This window comes from Microplitis mediator, chromosome 1, assembly GCF_029852145.1.
Source record: "Microplitis mediator isolate UGA2020A chromosome 1, iyMicMedi2.1, whole genome shotgun sequence".
In the NCBI taxonomy this organism is placed as follows: domain Eukaryota; kingdom Metazoa; phylum Arthropoda; class Insecta; order Hymenoptera; family Braconidae; genus Microplitis; species Microplitis mediator.
The window spans coordinates 10,240,596-10,261,587 of record NC_079969.1 but is presented as its reverse complement, the minus strand read 5'-3'; the positions used below and the strand labels follow the sequence as shown (position 1 = coordinate 10,261,587).

The following is a 20,992-nucleotide window of genomic DNA, read 5'->3' as shown; positions in this document are numbered from 1 at the left end:
TCCATTTTGCTTCACTTGATATTTTTATTCCTATTTTTTTTATAAATATATATTATGCATAAATATATAAAGAAAAACGATCTATTTTACCCCATCCTTCAATAAACCCGAATTTTATTTTAATTATCATATTTTTCTCTCTAAAAATATTGAAATTCATTTGAAAAAAATTTTTTCAATGACCCATTTTACCCGATTTAAATGAAATAAATTATATTTTTCAGATTCTACTGTCACACTTTGATGCCTTCAAATTCCCCAGCTCTGAAGTGGTTCAATTCCGTGCATTAGTAACTCCCTGCATGCCGAGCTGCGAACCAGTCCAGTGCGACCAAGAAGAGTCAACCGGAGAGTTGCGGTCAGTAATAAGCTACGGGCGACGACGCAGACGTCGGTCAACCAGCTCATCCTCAGCCCAACGTGAAGATTTGCTGCTCGTCCAATCAATCCAGATAACCGATAAATTTGGTTTCGAACGAGACGGCAAGTCGTCGGCCGGTAACCTTACGTCAACTCAATCACGCGATACTATTTTTGTCGAGTCCCAAGACATGACTGGCGTCAATGGACTCTGTATTAACATGGCGGAAGCGATAATAGCCGGTACCGTATTCATAATAGCCCAGATAGTTGTTATCGCCGCGTGGACATTCACCTGGCAGCGGCGCAAGCAAATTCTTAAGCACCAAGAGGCCCTCTCAGTATCTGTATCAGTACCCGGTTTACATAGCGGCATACCCAGCCGTACTGACAGTCTCTGCAAGCTCTACGACGCCGGTTATTCACGCAGATTTTAATCTTTTAATCTAATCTCATCGCCACAGTTCATATTCATTTATAATTTTTAATTTTTCGTGTTCTTTTTTACTTTTTCTATCCTCATATCACTAGAAGAAGTAAGAGATTCCACAAAATCCGATTTTTATTGCTGCTCATCGCTCTTTGAGCAGCAATTTAAACTGGACGAATATCAAAAAGCGGACCCACGGTGGAAAAAAAAATAAATAGAACATGAATTAAAATTTTTAGCGTAAGTCAATCGGCATTTAAATGCCGATTTTTTTACTTAAAAATTTTATTTCATGCCAACTATTTTATTTACTAATTCTAAGTATACAAGCTGCCTTGGTTTGACATTTTTTTTTTACCACGAGTCGATTCAGGTTGAGCCGGATCATCTGACCCTAGACGAACCGCTTGACCTGATCCCACTCAAAGACACTTTTTTTTTATTTTATTTTTAAACCAAGGAGATTTTCGCGGTCATTTTTACCGATCATAATCACGAAGTCATGAGACTCGCTTACGTATTTTCTTTTTTTTTTTTATTAGCGCGCTAGTCTCTGATTTCATAAAACTTATTTTTTTTCTTTAATTAGTCAATTAAATGAAATAAGTAAGAGGATCTAACGTTTGATAAAAAATAAAATTACTTGAATAAGAAAACAGACAAAATTTTAATTTATTATTATAATAATAATAATAATAATAATAATAATAATAATAATAATAATAATAATAATAATAATGGCAATAGTCTTTGAGTCCTCAGACAGAGGCTGGAAGGTGGATCGTTAATATTATTTTTATTTAGTCTAATTGACGGTAAAAAATGTGAATTGTTTAAAAAAAAAAAAATAATGATAATAATAATAATAATAATAATAACGAGAAAAATAAATGAAAGTCATTTATATAAAACTCCTTAGTACGTGTGGCGATAGTACTTTAGGTAAGATTTACGCGCGATAAACGTTTCCATAGTTCTTCTTGGGCGCTCTAACTCAGATGTCTTTATTCGGCGAGTTCTTTAGTATTAGCGAGAGAAAAGTAGGAGAAACGGGCCATTACCCGTCCGAAAACTATGAGAATCTCTCGGTTACTCACGAGTGTGTAGGTGTGGGTTCTGCGCTCTCGGTGAAATCAATTGTCTTGGCAACGTTGATGTGTGACGGGAACAAACTTTTATATAAAGCTTTTTGTATTATTTCGTTAAATTTCTTACTCGCGAAACAAAAACAGAAAATATATATAATTATTTTGACTTGTGAAAACACATGATGAATTAATGGATTAAATTTTTTTTTTATTTAAAAGTAAATTAATTTATATGAGTGTACGAATAATTCAAACTTTCGAATTATTTGTACATTTTTTAATTTAAAAAAAAATTTTAATTAATAGTAAAATGTTGTAAAAATTTTTTTTCTGAATTACAAGTTGGATCAAAATTTTGTATTCAAATTTCGAACAGAATATTCTAATTCTAATCGAATAATTTGAAATCAGACAAATGATTGAAATTAATTCGAACATTATTTGCACACTCTTATTTACTTTATAAAACAAATAAAAAAAAATAGTTTAATTTAAATATTAATGAAGGAATTAAAATCTCGTGTATAAAATAAAATATTTAATTAGACAAGACACAAATTAAGAGATTATGTAAATGTAAAATGTGTGGATATATACATATATATACCCAATGAAAACGATGACGAGCCTTTTCGATTGTATTCACAAGAGGAATACGAGGAAGGTTAGCAATGGAAGTGGAGTTAAATTGGTGAGAGGTTTACTACTGTCGGAGTATGAGTACAAGTAGAGTAGAGACATTGTGTAAGATATATATAGATATATAGATATATATACTTTCGAGGAGCAAGTGTAAAGAGGGAAGCGGAGGATAAAGCGTGAGAGGAGCTCGGTAGGGTTGTTAAAGGGATGGGGTAGTGCCGGAAGGTTAATTGCCTCTCGTGGCATCTCGCGGGTTCTAAGCTCGGGACGTACAGCCGTCTCTCGGGGTCGCTCGTTCGGATTACGACAAGGGCCACGGGACAACGCCTTCTCACCCTCAGTACCTCTGCCTCAACCTCAGCCTACCTTGCGCCTATACTCCCTTCTATAACAACCACATCTATATATATATATATAGATAGACATTTACATAGACTACCTAGCGTCCTACTATTGCTACTATTACTACTACTGGTTCGTTCTGTGGTTATGTAACCCCAGATCTACGGGCGCCTTAAGCCCGCTCTGCAAATTCCCACTTGAATTCAAGCTTCTCTATAACTTTATTTGTTTATTTTATTTAATCAGCTTATTTTTTTATTGCCATATTTTTAAATTTCGTGTATTTATTAAATTTATTAAATTTTGATTTTTGATTTTTGATAAAACTAATTTTAAATCGATTTTTAAATAACTAGGAATTGAAAAAAAAATCATTTTTTTAAATAAAAATAATTATTTAAATGAAATCATTATAAATGCAAATGAAATGTACATTGATAATCAAAATTAATATATATATATATATATTGTAAATGAAATGTAAACGTAAATTTTAGTAAATACCTCGAGGCAGCCTTAAAACTCATCGTGTCAATTCAATTTAATTGAGAAACTTTTAAAATTAAAATATACATTCGTCAAGACAAATAACGCTATATAGCAGTCTATATATATATATATAAAGATAAGATTATACGGTCGTCTGGCACTTGGATTATCGTTTGGGTGAGGCACTCGGTGCGGTTGTTTGCCTTGTCGATCGTATGAATTACTCACTCATCCCTTCTCACCCTCTTTCTCCTCATTCTCCTGGCTCTACTCTTAAAGCTCTGCTCTTGCTTTCCTCACTCATCTCTTTTACCTTTACTCTACGTTGCTACCCAACTACGACTTGTGCATACACCAGTGCACACAAATGCTAATTAATAAAAGCAACCTTCAAAGATCCGTATTATAAGGACTAAGAATAATATTACCCGCTAAAAAAATAACTGAACATTTTTTATCGCCACCAACATACGCAGGAAATAAATATTAATGTAAAAAAAAAAAAAATTTTTAATATAAAACCGACGTAAAAACCATCTTATTAGAGTTAATCTCGGATTTTAACTTGTGCCTCCCTTTTAAGCCGCTTCTCTAATATTTCTATCATCATTATTATTATTATTATTATTATTATTATTTTTAATTATTTTTATTATTATTGTTATTATTATTGATATTAATACGATTCAAGTCAAGTGGCTCAGCATTACATTTTTTTATAATCAACATTACTAGATCTAAGTACTTTAGCATTATCATTATTATTAAATATAATTATTATTATTATTGTAATTATATAGAAGCTGAAGTGTATAAGCTGCTTTTTGGTGCGTGGGTAGAAAGTCAATTATTATCCACTTTGCAAAATTCATTTTATTGTTTTTTTTTTTAATTTGACAATTTTTCATTAAAATCTCAAAATTAAAAGAAAAAAAAAATTAATATTTTAATAATCTGATATTTTTTATGCATCAATTAACTTTAGTAATTAAAAAAAAAATGAAAAATTTAATTTTATGTCAAATTACTTATATCAAAAACTTGAAAAAAAAATTCTATTAAGAATAAAAAAAAAAAAAAAGTAAAGAAACGGTTTTCTACGCGAATTGGAAAAGACAGAAAGATTGAAAAATAAAATAGTAAAAAAAATTTAATAAAAACAAAAATAATAAAAAAGGTAACATTGGAATTCTGTCTGTTCTCTCGCACCATCTTATAGCTGAGAGCATTTCAGAGTATAACAAAAAAAGCACTTTCCATCGAGTTAATTGAATCGCCGTCTTAACCTGGCGCCCAACCTACGCCAGATTTTCTATAACTCAATGGAAACTGTCTTGAGCGACTAAAATTATAAAATACAAAGCGACAAACAATTTCATTTATATTATTTTATATATTATAAATATAATGATACACATCTTTATCTCAACTATAGATATAAGCGATATCATTCAAATTAATTGTTTATTTTTACTTTTTTTTCTTCAATATCTGCCGGAGAGTTTTAATGAACCTTCAGATTAATTTAAATAAATTGATATTAATATTGGGCTCGAGGACGATTTACGCGGCAATTAAATTACTTATTTTTTTTTTTTAATTTACATTGTCTCCAGTCACTTGTCCTCGAGCCTGAGGTGCGCCTAAAAATATGTTACTAATTATTTTAACAAATTTTCTCTGTACTTTGACTTTACTAAATAACTAAAATAATTAATAACAATAACGATAAATATAAAACATTAAATCAAGAGTCACGTACAGAGTTAATTTGAATTGTGATTGGTATCGCACCAAAATTGCTTATTTATTATAATTAATATCAGTTGCGCATGGAGCTTACGCAAATGCTCTCTATTTGTAAGATCCACCGTGTAAGGTCCGCTTAAGACAATTAAATGTCACAATTAAAATAATAAAAAATATGAATAATTAAAAAGTAATTAATAATTAATGAAATATGTAATAATGAATTGCAAGATTATTTCTTGTGGCTGAATATGCAACGCCGAATTTTCTACGCTCTTTTTTTTTATGACTGAGTTTTACTCTTGTACGCTAAACATTATCGGTACCAGTGTACATAGATTGTGTGGTAAAGAGATAAATAAACTCATTTTTATAACTAATATGTCTTTTTTATTAAATGGCACCTTATTTTTATTTTCAGGTTTCATTAAAAAAAAAAAAAAATTAGCCGGGATTCGAACCGGCAACTTTGGGATCAATATTAATTTTTCAAAAATGTGATATTTTGGAAACTATTAGACCGATTTAGATAAACTAAAATTTATATTGTTCAGTATTTAATTCTTCAAGATCCCAAGTGACTAGTAACTCAAAATGGGGTAAAATAGGCCGTGATAAAATAAAAAAAAAAAAAGAGGCTATTAAAAATGAGAATCTTAGGTTAATTTAAATATAAATTTATCCTAAATGGCTTTGAAATCTAATCTTATAACAAAAATCTGACATAATGCTTGTTCACCCTCAAAAATAAAAATTTATCTTAACGCGAGTAATAAAAAAGTGATTAAAAAAAAAAAGTAAATCATCGTACTTAAATCGAGATTACTTTCTCGGTGGCCATATTACCCCTGCCCTTTATATATATTTGATAGTAAAGGCACTTTGAGAGTGCTGATCGCGCTGCAGATAATGCCGCAATTCAAATTCTCGTCACGATTCAACGGGTGAACTAAGTTTCCTGAGAAGAGGAAAGAACGCTTTGGCTCGGACCTTGCTGTTGGTGTGGGTGCTTCGCTATAGGACTTCGATCACGTTAAAAAAAAATCTACTTATTTTTATGCCACGAGGGTACTGGACTTGCGACCCCGCCTCTTTATCGCGACTTTACTCGCCATTTTTCATTCACATTAAATTTAACGACTAACATGCAGTTGATTGTGTATTGTGTAAAAAATATTTAAATTACCCGCGTTATTCAATTGTCGGTTTTCGTGGACCCGCGTAATTGAATTTGTCAATTAATCTTGTCCATGACAGTCGTGATTAAGAAAGCAACTTATACGCATATTAAATAATAATAATAATAATAATAATGACAACATTAACAATAACAACGATAAGAGTACAGGAGTAGCTTCTGGGTTCGGGCTTTGGTAAGCAGACTTGTTAGTTACTGTTGCTGCAAGAGGGTAATTAAGCCGAAACTTCATATTATTAAAGCCCTTCGTTAGTCTCCGTACCACGTAGACTAATTGGCGCCCAATGTATATTATATATACGTACCTATACATGTATATATAAGCGCGATACAAGTTTAGAAATTTTTACGGATTGTTTTGTTTATCGGCATTATAAACTTGCCGTACTCTACTCGATCGGAATAGTAAATAATGTTTTATGAACAACTATGACTCCTTGTCTTTGAATTTTATGCCGGCACAATCATTTTTTTGAAGTTTTCGAAATTCAGTTGGTAGCTACAAAAAACTAATGCACCGATAACTTTGCTGTTGTTGGAAACAACTCTAACAATATAAATGTTTTTTGTTTATTATAAAGTCATCTAGTACAAAAAACCCGAAAATTCTAGAAAAAAATATGTAATTTGTTTGTAATCGGCGTCGGGCAGATACGGGCAAATGTGGGCACATGTTACTCTACATATATTTTTCGGGATGTGGCCCGTAGATTTTCTCCTATGGAATCTTATACGAAAATTCTAAAAAAAAATCAAAACGGGATCTGTCCATCAATATGTATCAATCAAAAAATGTTTTATCCAAACAACCAATCACATGTAAGGTAATCTCACCATTGCGCTTAGACAAAACAGTTTGTGAATGAACCATGGAGAATAGGAGACCTCTACACACTCTCTTAAAGTGAACCAGTGAAATTCCACTGATTCAACCTGTGAAATTCACTGGTTTAACCAGTGACTAAAAGTTCACTGGTTGAACCAGTGAATTTCACTGGTTGAATCAGTGAACGTCGCGCTCACTGGTTTCAACCAGTGAACTAAAAATATGTCTGCGCGCGGGTACAGCAGCATTCCCCGGGAAAAAATGATTTTGCCTAATTATATATAATTATATATAAGACCTTATATATAATTAGATCTAAAAATTGGCCAGGTCTAATTATATATAATTATATATAGGTTATATATGTAAGCTACTCGTTCCTGAATATCGAGCCTTTTGCTCGATAGGTATCTTGAGGCCTGTAGCCTCTGATGTCAGGAGCTACCCCCAGCCTGTGACAAGGCTCACCCCCACTAGAGAAGGGCGAGATGGACATTGAGGCTGACGAAGAAGAGGCATTCCGACGGGGCCCTCCGAGAGGACCCAACGTGACGTCATCTAGCTACTCTGTCCCTTTCCCTTATTATATTACTTATTATTAACTGTCCATATTATACGATTAGTTGTCGGGTTCAATAATGTTTAACTGTTAAATAAATATCTGGTTCTATCTACTAGCAAGTGAAATATATTAAAGTGTCCTTCTTACATATCAGAAGTGGGATTGGAAATCCGTGTGCCAGCATAAAGTGCAGTGTGGTTACAATAAGTTAATAATAAAGTAGTTATTTTACAGAAAATATAATTAGATCACATCCACGGAAAGTTCAATTCGTTATGGTGAGTGCCATTCCGTGGCACAATGGATCCTGTGTACTACGATGGGAAGCAGCGATTAGTCAACAAATAAGTTCAAATTACATCTGAATACATCCTCGCAATATGTGCAACTCCTGCAAGTACAGAAGTTATGACGGGAATAGCCATGATTATTATTGACGAGTACATCATCTGAATCTTCACATCATCACGAAAGCAGCAGCAGGGATTGATGAAAATTGTTGAACTCATCGCTAAAGTAAACTGTATACAGACAGTACAATGACTACATAAATGTAGTGTATCATTGAACAGAAGTTCAGTGTCAAGAGCTGGTGAAACTATTATTGCTCAGGTTGCAATGGGACACCGAGTGTCATTGGGTTTGTTAACTTCACGAGCTTGGTAATGTAGAAAAATATATCTTATTAATGACTTGCATGTTGAGTTAGTGTACTGGGACAGATTATCAAAAACGCAGTAATGTAATATTTGCTAGATATCTAAGTAACGCGTATTACAAAATCGGGAGAATAGTTATACAATTTGTATTATTGTTAAAATAAATAAATGTCAACGAAAATAAATGAAGTACAACGTTGAAACCGAAGAAAATAATAAACGAATAGAAAAATACATAACCGACCTTCATAAGACATGCCCAGGTATCTAAACGGCCAGGTAGTAAGCCGAGACGTACTGTAACCATAATCGGTGTTGCCGCATTAACATAATTAGATCGGTAGAAATCACAAACATAAGTTTATTAAATATAAATCATCAGTAAGCTTTAACGCGTTGACTCTTCAATATTTAAAAATGAGATGATCAATCATTTCTGAAAATACGAATTCAGTAATATAATCAAATACATTCAGTCAGAATTTATGTATGCGTTATCAATATGAATTTTACAGTAATAAACCTAAGTTACAAACACATTGGTTATTAAAGAATTTCTGAAAATAGTAGGCTTGAGGTAAGCAAAATATGTTGAGAACAATATACAGAAGTTGAAGGTTGAGATCGGGTTTAGTAGTAATATAACAACCCAAAAATGTTAAACTGCACATGTTTAGTATTTGAATTCTTATTGACGCTAGTCGTTTTAAGATTCTGGTAAAAGCTTGTCCTTAAATTCTGCGTTGAAACTAAATGTCACTATTAAAGTAACGAGTAAAACTTATGTTCATAGAGAATTCACATAACGCGGGTTATAGTAAAATATAAAAACTTAGGTACACATAACAGATGGCTTCAAGGCCATAGTACAAAGATTTTTACTAAATTAAGAATTCTCGAATACAATCGTTCGTTCAGTCCGCATCTTACAAGGACCCTTATTTTTATTGCTTTATGACGGTACGAGAGAAAGTTGACTAGAGACCAGATGTTAAAAAAACTGAGGATTATGAAAAACCTAAAACTACAAGTTCTAGTCAGAAATGCATTTGTCCTTTCCAAAGATTTTATATTATTCATGTAAATATGCCAATATTTTCAATGCTTGACAGTATTAATGGAAGGAAAAATAAATTGAGTATCAATTCTAAGTCTTTTACTAATTGAGTGTTTATACAAATAATCTTCGCGATAAATAAATTATTCTTGAACTGGCTCGAATATTTAACAAAGAAACTAGTAATTAAACAATACTTTCGACACAAAATATTAAATTCAACCTTAAACATTGATCGGTACAATCACACCAATCATTAGTTATTAAAATTATAATTTAAATACATTGTTATACTTGTAAGTCAGAAGAATAGATAGTTTGCGAAAACTAACGGAATTAATAACGAGTGGATTGAAATGACTGGGTTAATTGTATCAATTAAATTAGTTTATCGTATTGACCGAAAAATTCGGGAGGAAGATAACTGGTTAATTATGAAGCGCTACAATTCTTCTAGATACTTATAAATTGAAATTAGCCGTAAATTAAGTATATTTCTGAAGAAAGACGTTAACATACGGTATCAGTAATAAATACATAAGTTAAAAATTAAAATTGTGATTAACTTGAAGATACTGATTTAGAAATTATTATTACAAGTTGTACTGTACAATCTGTTTTGTACCAATAGATTGATAAATGGATAAAAATGGAATGGTTGATAGCACATGATAGAATATGTGATGAAACTCCATGTATTGAATATTATTAATTAAGGATTTCATAATAGTTGCAAAATAATAGTTGTAATTCTTCTGGAATAAATAGTTACTGTAGACTAAAATTTCATTGGGATTGTACTGCTGTTGGAATCAGTTAGTAGGAGCTCACTGGGTTAGCCTCTGGAAGGTTGCGTACAATACTTATGGGTTTAGTTATATACCAGTCACATGATGTGTATCATTTTACTGCATAGTTAACTTAGTTCAGCGTTGAATGCATTAAGTACCTTAACAATTGCTTATTGAAAAAGTTATGTTTGACTTACTATTTTCCTGAGTAAATTAAGAGTATCGTGAATTTAAAGAGTTGAAATTAATTCGGCAGTATTCAACTATTATTGAAGGTGAAGTTGCAATTGTCTTACGGACATGCAACAGGCACCAAAGTAAAAGATTTAATCGTTGACTCTTATTCCTACAGAAAACTAAAAATTGATAGTTACTGTACTAACTACAACGTTAAATCTAAATAAAATAAATGTTTAGCGATAACGATGGTTACGATTAACAAAACATTCCCAAGTACGCTGGCTCGTATCAAGTTATTAGAATTCTCGACGATGAGATTCATACGTCGTCGAGGACATTGTTGTTTCAGGTGGAACGTTGATTCGAACTGTCAGTCTCAGTCAAGTTCGAAAACAATTTGGAAGGATTGTCGCAGTTACAATCTTACTTGGTGTGCAATGGCGTAAGATACAGCAAAGGATTATTACTTTGCTTAGAACTACTTCTATGACCAGCCTCAGGGATTGTAAGAGGATCTTACTTCAATTGACAGTAGTTCTAGGAGGTTCGCCTACGCACGGATTTGTGGGTTCATGGGTGATCAAGTGCTGATAGCACAGTGATCAGCAACCCAGAAAGAAATTCTGATGGTGAGATACTTCAGTCGTTGAGAGCTTTAAGTTGTTTCAGGTAGAATATTCATTCACATCGTGGAAGTTGACAGCTCGACTTCAAGGATGCGCAGATAGGATTGTCACAACAATAATCCTATCTGGTGTGAAATTGCGTGGAATATTGCAAAACAAAGCTAACTTGCGTGAGACTACTGTATTAAACAAAATAGAAGACTGCAGATGGTTTTGGCGCAGTAAACGGCAGTATTCGGAGGCACGTGACGAATGGATTCGTGGGATTACATAGAAGCACCGAGTGATCAGTAATCCAGGAGATTGATAATCTCAAGGGAGATTGTACCCCAGATAAGGACCAACTACACTAAGGCGGGTACCTTGGCGTGGAAATATCGGACCATACTTGCTCTGATATCAGAATGACTTCGAGAATTGCGAAACATCGCGAGGACGATTTGCGCCGGTTGGCGGTGATTCTCGAAGACTTAAGGCCTACCTAGAACTGCGAAAAGTCGTAAGATACGACCTGCACCGGTTGGTGGTGGTTCTAGAGAGGCAAGGTTGCACTAGAATTGCGAAAAGTCGTGGAGTACGACCTGCACCGGTTGGTGGTGATTCTAGATGCAGAATAAGACGTTGACAGAACTGCGAAGGGTCGTCCATACGATCACACCGGTTGGTGGTGGTTCTGGAAACGGAAAGGGGTCTCTAGGACTGCGTCTCTAGAGGCTGAACTATCGGAAGAACTGCGAAAAGTCACACTTTGTGTGACCTGCACCGGTTGGTGGTGGTTCTGACGAGAGTAACAAGGCACTCGAACTGCGAAAAATCGTAAAGTACGACCTGCACCGGTTGGTGGTGGTTCGAGTTGCGAGGCCCGAGGCTGACAGAACTGCGAAGGGTCATGGATCCGACCACACCGGTTGGTGGTGGTTCTGGAGGCCGGCAGAACTGCGAAGGATCGTGAATACGATCACACCGGTTGGTGGTGGTTCTGAGGGCGGACAGTCATCTCGAGTTGCGAAACGTCGTGAGATACGACCTGCACCGGTTGGTGGTGGCTCGGGTGACTGTAGCTTTGATGATCTGGCGACATGATAACGTTGCCAAGGTCAGCAAGACGAACGCATGGTGCTACTCGGAAAACGTCGAGTAGCCACTTATGACTTAAGCATGTTACATTAAATGAAGACAGTTGGGCTGCACCCACAGCTGTCTATCCGCATGTTATGTTTACTAGGAGCACAAATTATTAATAATTTCTATTGATATAGAGTTTTATTTATATGTTATGAATGCAGATAATGTTTTATCCGGTTTTTACGGAAGAAGTGGCAGCATGATATTGCATGATAAATTACACTGAAATAATACTAATAAGGTATGAATTAATTTTCTAGATTAAAGGTAAAAACGGAGTTGAGGCGCAGTGATGAAAACACTTGGAGCTTCAACTGACTATTTGCCGCGAGGACGCGACCATCATCAGGACGGCCGACTGTAAGCTACTCGTTCCTGAATATCGAGCCTTTTGCTCGATAGGTATCTTGAGGCCTGTAGCCTCTGATGTCAGGAGCTACCCCCAGCCTGTGACAAGGCTCACCCCCACTAGAGAAGGGCGAGATGGACATTGAGGCTGACGAAGAAGAGGCATTCCGACGGGGCCCTCCGAGAGGACCCAACGTGACGTCATCTAGCTACTCTGTCCCTTTCCCTTATTATATTACTTATTATTAACTGTCCATATTATACGATTAGTTGTCGGGTTCAATAATGTTTAACTGTTAAATAAATATCTGGTTCTATCTACTAGCAAGTGAAATATATTAAAGTGTCCTTCTTACATATATGATTATATACAATACGTTATATATAATTAGATCTGAAAATTGGCCAGGTCTAATTATATATAATCATATATAAGTTATATATACTCATATATAATTAGATATGATTATGTATAATACATATAAATCATATCGCATCAAAACCAAATCTATTATTGAGCATGTAATTCCTATAAAAAAAAGTGATAGGAGAATGCTGATTAATTATTCCAATGTTAAAATATTAACACAACTCATAAGAGTTGAAAATTATGTATGCAAAAAACCAAACACTTTAAAAACTGTTTGGTAACTGGGTATTATTAACTATACATAAGTTTATTACTTTTTTAACAGACTGAAAAATATAATGTAACGCTTCGTAAATATTTTAAAATTATAATTTATAGTAAAATTGTAATCATTATTTCTGTAAATATACACCTAAAACTATAATGCATTTAACGAGTATTGATTATTAAATATCAATAAAGACCATAGAGCATCTAATATATTAAATAAGAAAAACTAAATATTAAATATATTCTATAAATAAAATATTAACTTATATATATTGAGACAATGTGAATTGTCATATTCGTCCTCAGCCTTGCGGTTCCCAATTTTCCCCGTCTTGTTGCCGTCTGAAACTACACAAGTCAAAGTGACATGGTCACATGACTGATTGTCACGTCGACGCATATCCGTAAGGGTAAAGTGGGGACGGTCCCGAGGCTAGCCCTTCGCCCAAAATTATCGGTCAATGACCGATCCTGGATCAATTAGCGTTCAGACGTCTGTATTATTTAGTATCGATTATTAATCAGGCAATTATACTTGCAATATTCACGTACTTTATATTCTGTAAACCTTATATTTCTTTCTGGCAATTAACTTGCAAAGTAATATTTTTATTGTTTATTAGTTAGTAATTATAATTAAATTTAAGTATATTGAAAACATTATACGTTACCGGCGACACATTCGCGGTAATAATATTAGAATTAAGTAATAAAATCAGTGTACAACAAGGCGTTATTCCACGTGGTTACGGATTGCGTATCCGGCGTTCCAACTAGGACTGCGTTATCGTACCTTGCGGAAATTAATGTAAGTAAATGAATCTCTGTTACGATTGGCAATAAACTTGCATAATTCTATAATATCAACCCTTGACATTATACATTGCCTTCTAATCTATCCTTATCCTAAAATACTGGTAAGACTACCGAATAGTTTGATTAAATAATTATAAATTGAGTTACAAATAGTAATTTCACCATCATTATAAGAATATCCTATAATTTTATAAGCCGTGAGGTAAGTTGATAAGTTTTAACCTGCGTTGCCGAGTTTGAATAAGTGCGGGTCTTTGCTTTGCAAGAACCCCAGCCCACTGCTCTGTCCAAGTAAAATAAAATTCGTTAGAGGCCAGCCTAAGCCAGGGTTCAACCCGCGAATTCTGGTGGCTGCTGGTAAAAATCGCGAAGACGAAAAGCGATTTGTCTCAATATATATATAAATAATTAATTTATATTTGATTATATCTAGATCTAAAGATCTAAAATATAATAAAAATTACTATATATGGGTCTATATAGGTCAGGTCTAATAAGATCTAATCATATAGACCCATGTATAACTATATATGGGTATATACTATTATATATACTATTATATACATTCCATATACAATCATATATAATTAGGCAAAATCATTTTGTCCCGGGATATAATTAGGTCTAATTATATATAAGGCTATATATACTTATATATAGGTCTATATATAACCATATATATTCTATATACACTAATGCAAAAAATTAAAGGAGCAGAAAAATTTAATAAATTTTTTAGTGATTTTTGGAAGGCTGTAACTTGGTGAAAAAAAATCGTATCGAAAATTTAAAAAAAGCATTTTATAGCTTGAAATCTCTAGTTTAGGTGTATTTTTTTTTAAATTTTTTAAAAGCTCCGATTATTGCGCAAACATGAGAAATACCGCGAGCCAAAAAATTTCTAAATTTTTTTTTTTTTTCCGAAGAGCCCACGGACCGCGGAAAAATTCTTTCAACTAAACGAATGCATACATCGTTTAGCAAATTTATTCAGCTTCAATTTGGTTTTTTTTTTAACCTCGTAGGACGATTTGTCGCAGAGATATCAGCCTTCAAACAAAAAATGATCCTTTTGGCTTTGATCTTCGATATTTCACGTACCAATGATCGTACAGAAAGTTAAAGGGCGGCGTTGAAAACTTAAATAAATTCCCTACAAGACCCTGTCATCATTTTTTGAAAAAAAAAATTTCTTTTATTTTCAACATCCACTAGAAGAAAGTACAAAAAAATGACTTTTTTTGGTTTTTTAGTAAATCAACCGCTACTCTGCAAATATCGATAAAAAAAATAATGTTGCCAGGGACTTTTTTAGCTTAATGTACCCCCAAGACCCCTGTAAATTTTTAAATTGATCTATCGAACCGTTTTCTGGGAATCATCGATCAAAGTTTAGCTAAACAATTAAAGGAGCAAGTTTTGTTCCTTTAATTGTGTAATCATAATCAAAATGAAAAAATTTTTTTTTTTCGACTTTTCTCAAATTTTTGCGTTGGTAACTCAGCAAATGCAAGGAAATGACAAAAAAAATGAAAAATTTCCAAAAAATGTAAAAAAAATTCGAAGAAAAAAAAAAAATTGAAACTTGTTTTTTGTGTTCTAAATTTTTTTTTTGAAATTTTTTGGAAATTTTTCATTTTTTTTGTCATTTCCTTGCATTTGCTGAGTTACCAACGCAAAAATTTGAGAAAAGTCGAAAAAAAAAAATTTTTTCATTTTGATTATGATTACACAATTAAAGGAACAAAACTTGCTCCTTTAATTGTTTAGCTAAACTTTGATCGATGATTCCCAGAAAACGGTTCGATAGATCAATTTAAAAATTTACAGGGGTCTTGGGGGTACATTAAGCTAAAAAAGTCCCTGGCAACATTATTTTTTTTATCGATATTTGCAGAGTAGCGGTTGATTTACTAAAAAACCAAAAAAAGTCATTTTTTTGTACTTTCTTCTAGTGGATGTTGAAAATAAAAGAAATTTTTTTTTTCAAAAAATGATGACAGGGTCTTGTAGGGAATTTATTTAAGTTTTCAACGCCGCCCTTTAACTTTCTGTACGATCATTGGTACGTGAAATATCGAAGATCAAAGCCAAAAGGATCATTTTTTGTTTGAAGGCTGATATCTCTGCGACAAATCGTCCTACGAGGTTAAAAAAAAAACCAAATTGAAGCTGAATAAATTTGCTAAACGATGTATGCATTCGTTTAGTTGAAAGAATTTTTCCGCGGTCCGTGGGCTCTTCGGAAAAAAAAAAAAAATTTAGAAATTTTTTGGCTCGCGGTATTTCTCATGTTTGCGCAATAATCGGAGCTTTTAAAAAATTTAAAAAAAAATACACCTAAACTAGAGATTTCAAGCTATAAAATGCTTTTTTTAAATTTTCGATACGATTTTTTTTCACCAAGTTACAGCCTTCCAAAAATCACTAAAAAATTTATAAAATTTTTCTGCTCCTTTAATTTTTTGCATTAGTGTATAATCATAAATAATTAGGCAAAATCATTTTTTTTCCGGTATAATTAGGTCTAATTATATATAAGACTATATATACTTATATATAGGTCTATATATAACCATGTATAATTATATATAATACCATATATAATTATATATTCCATATATAATCATATATAATTATATATAATTAGGCAAAATCATTTTTTCCCGGGTCTGTACATGAGTATATTTAATTATTTTATTATGTCAATAAATAAGTAATATTTATTGATTATCTTCATGCAATATTTCAACTAACTTTTATATAACAATAATGATTATATGACACAATTTTTACAGAGTTTAAAAATAAATAACTTTGGAGTAATTTCAATAGCTTGGAGCTAACCTCAAAAATGAATGACGTAATTTTAAAATTAAACAATATAAAAAGCCCATTGAAAATCGAAACAAATTAAATTTTTATAAATCCTAATAAATATTATTTATTTTATTACAAAATAATTTATAATTACATATAATTGTTATTAAGACTCTTTTAGTTCACTTTTTTTTTAAATAAACGTTTATAATAAAATAAAATTAATCTAACCTATTGTGTTTATATTTATGTAGTACACCGGCGTATTATTGGTTTAACCAGTGAGTTTCACTGGTTCAACCAGTGAGCCAAGCGATCATCTTAGTCCACTGGTTGAATCAGTGAATTTCACTGGTTGAACCAGTGACCGCTCGATTCACTGGTTGAACCAGTGGGTTTCACTGGTGAATCAGTGAAATTTCACTGGTTCATTTTAAGAGAGCACTATCAAATAAACTTTGATTTTTATCTTGGCATTTTTTTTTCCAAGTAAGTTCATGTTTTGGTTATGTTTTTATTTCGTTAATTACGTGTTTTGTTAATTCGGCAAGAGCTGCCAGATGATCGTTTTAAATGATATACAAAGAAGTTCTATTCAATATTCTAACCATAGAGATGGATGGGTCTGAAGAAGAAAATTGTGATTTTTTAGAAGAAGTTGCTCTAAGAATTTGATTTTCTTTGCTCTTTGTTTTGTTATAGTATTTCTATAAAAGTAAATTTTTTATTAAATTAATTATTTGTTACAGCTTCAAAAAAGATTTAAATCTTGATTCACTGTGTTTGTTAAAGAAAAATAATAACTAAATAAATATAATTAGAATATTTTCAATTCAAAATGTGATAAATCCTGAAACAATTCAATCAAAACATGTTTTATCCCTGAATATCATTCAAAACATGTTACGTCCATGTTTTAAATCGTTTTAAAAAATAATAAAACGACAATTTATCTACATGATCATCACCTATTTATAACTAATTAAAAAGTGTTAAATTTACCCTATACTACCAATCATGAACATCATTTCTCATGACGAAAACAGTTTTTTTTATTTTACTCATTTTGATATCTGTGTGACAAATCAAGTTTTGATTGTAAGCTCCTCAATTATATATTTGAAAGACTTCTATAATTACAAAACTATTCTGTATAGATAACATCATACTTATGTAGATTATGTTATTATATAAATTTTGTTATTCATAAAAATAACATTTATAAATTCGTAAAAATGAAATATTTTATCTGTAAATGTAACATCAATATCATCAATAAATATTACAGATTATATTCTGTAATTTTTACAGAACTGTTTTTTTCCGTGTACAGTGAGGTCCCATAAACCTCAAAATAATCAATAACAAAAAAATATTAAATTTCATCAATAATAATTAATTTTATTTAAAAAATTTCAATCATTAGCATAATCACTAGCTTTTCCAGAAGTTAGCGATAAAGTCATCAGCTTCCTCCCTCCGAAGTTGAAAAAGCTTCCACTAAAAACGTTCCCATTTAAATAAATAAACCCTCAAAAGGATAACATGACAAATAATATAAGTTAAATAAAAAACATTAACGAGGTATTCAAATCAACTTGGTGTAATTCCCAAAGCACAAACACGTCACGCGAAAATACATTAGGTACTCACGAGCAGTAAAGCTGCTACTGCTCTAGCTCCTGTTACTGTTCCTGTTACTGCTACTCCTCTCAGCAACAACTGCCAGTGGGGTGAGCAAAGCCGAGTAAAAACATGCATATATTTACATATAACAGCTTTATATATTACACCGTCAGTAACAGAGTATGGTTACATTTGAATCCGTTGTTTCACGGCCAAAATACCTGTCTGATACTGATACCGAACCAAGCAATTAAATCTCTCCCCCCTTTTGTCGCTTAAAAAAATAATAATCAACCAAACAAACTAATTAAGAAAACTATATTTATATATAAATAAAAGGACATAACTGTAATTAATTAATTAACTATTGGAAGTTATTGTTAGTAAAGTTTCGACTCGAGTAGTGTGTTAAAGCTTCAATACCACAAGATCTAAACTAATTAAGCTAATGGATTAGTAAACTTTGTTTCTAAATGTTTAATGGCCATTGCTGATGCTTTTCCCGGCGGTTGTTTGAGGCTTTTGTATTAATTACCTTAATCTCTAAACTAATTTTATTATTTTTTTTTTTTGTTCAAACTTACCCTTAGACGTAGATCGTTGACAGACCAGACCCGGCTTGCAAAGTCGTTTGACGCGCCGAGAATCAGAGTCCCCGTAGAGTCAAAATCTACTGACATTACGCTCGCGTTACTGCCAATCAACATTCCTTTGCTTTCGAAGGTTCCTGTTAATTAAATTGAATTTTTTTTTATTTACAAGTTGATTTAATTGATTTTTGTTTGAGGAAATTGGGGATTTCGGCAGTACGATGGAACGAAACAGCGGGCGCCATCTCTGGGTGCTATGGTGGAATTTAACTTAAATGAAAGTGAACCAATCACAAAATTTGGAAGTTGATTTTGGAAACATTTTATTTCGTATTTCGAAATTGTTTTTCTAAGCAGCGAATTGTTAAAATAAATAAAAATTGATAAGAACCTTTTTTGTAGTCCGTAAAATTTCCTCAAGATATGTAAGAGTATTATTTTTTGATATTTTTGATATTCAACAAGATATTTAATCTCAAAGTACAAAAAATATATCAAGTTGAGATGATCGCCTGAGTCAAAATTAAAAAGGTGATTTGAGCCTCCAAATCCTACATGAGGGTGAGGAGGTTCAAATCATCTTTTTAGAATATGAAGATCCATGCATTAAAAAGGTAATTTGAACCTAAACGTGGTAACTTTGTCCGCTTTTACCAAGCTTAGGTTCAAGTCATCTTTTTAAAAAGGTAAAATAAGCCTCCAGAGCCTAAATTTATAGATCGAGAAAGACTCTCATCGGATCGCGTACAATTGGTAAAGAAACAGAAGGGAAAAGAGGGCCACTAATTCGAAATGGCTGCCATGATCGAAAAAAATTTGACATTTAAAAATTCCAAAAATAATTTCTTAGCAATAAATGTTTTGTTGTGAGTTAAAAAATAACAAAATTTAAAATATTAATAATAATAGCAAAAGTTATACGAGTAGGCGTTCGAATAGAATAGTTCTAAGTCATTCGAAATTCGAATTGAATAATTAGTGCCTTTGACTTACTAGTATATGATTAATTAATTATTTTATGTGAACAATAAATACAAACGATGTATTGGAATACTCAAACTGCGAAAGAATTTGAAAAAAACTGTTGAAAACTAATCTGCTGCCGCCGGGATTCGAAACCACGACCTTACGAATATGAAGCACAACCACTGCCGCACTGCTACTCGGACGCTCACGATCAGTTGGAAATATCTTTATGTATAACAATAATATCATGCTAAAGAATTGAGCTCATTCGTAGTTACAGATTAAAAGTATGGTAGACTATGGAGGATTAAAATACCATTTTAAAAAGGTGATTAAGTCCTCCATGCGCTTCGTTTAGGACATTGAGGACTTCAATAGCATTTTAAAATAAATGGTAGGCCATGGAGGGCTAATATACCATTTTAAAAAGGTGATTTACTCCATCATACGCTACTTTTAGGACATCGAGGACTTAAATAACGTATTACATTCAGCGGCAAGTGCAACATCAAAAGAACTGAGGCTTTGGAGGCTCAAACTACTGTTTTAATTTTGACCCGGAGAGTGTGAATGTAGCAGATATGAGACAAATTTTAAATTACAAATTAACAAATTAAATAATTAAAAATATAAAAATTCAAAAAATGCACATACTAATATTCAAATTCTATAAATGCGCATTTTAAAATTTTTATTATACTGACATTTTATTCATTTATTCAAAAATTTAAAAAATTCCTCTTGTCAGTTACGTTCCCACTCATTACCTTGAGAACAAGTAAAACAAAATTTTGAGCTTCATTTCTAAAGCTTCTATCAGATAAACTATAAGAGATAGATAAAAATCGATAAGAACTTTTTTTGTAGCCCGTAAAATTTGTTCAGGATAAGTACGAGTTTTATGTTTTGATATTTTTTATATATAACGAGATATTTAATGTTAAAGTATAAAAAATTTATCAAGCTGAGAACAAGTGAAACGAAATTTTGAGCTTCATTATAAAGCTTCTATCTGATAAACTATAAGAGAGAGACAAAAATTTTTTGGTAGCTCTTAAAATT

General features: G+C 32.2%; 2 protein-coding genes across 4 annotated transcripts in view; one reads left to right on the top strand and one right to left on the bottom strand.

Moving 5' to 3' along the window:
- The window catches only part of LOC130677521 (uncharacterized), a 120,877-nt gene extending 115,397 nt beyond the window's left edge, over positions 1-5,480 (top strand). For both annotated transcript variants that reach the window (XM_057484308.1, XM_057484317.1), the window contains one exon: positions 225-5,480. In XM_057484308.1, the coding sequence (XP_057340291.1) occupies positions 225-797 (573 nt within the window). In that variant the 3' untranslated portion in view covers positions 798-5,480. The remainder of the gene's footprint in view (positions 1-224) is intronic.
- Positions 1-20,992, bottom strand: part of LOC130677536 (autophagy-related protein 16-1-like) — a 193,613-nt gene that overhangs the window by 168,250 nt on the left and 4,371 nt on the right. For both annotated transcript variants that reach the window (XM_057484328.1, XM_057484336.1), the window contains one exon: positions 18,959-19,101. In XM_057484328.1, the coding sequence (XP_057340311.1) occupies positions 18,959-19,101 (143 nt within the window). The remainder of the gene's footprint in view (positions 1-18,958; positions 19,102-20,992) is intronic.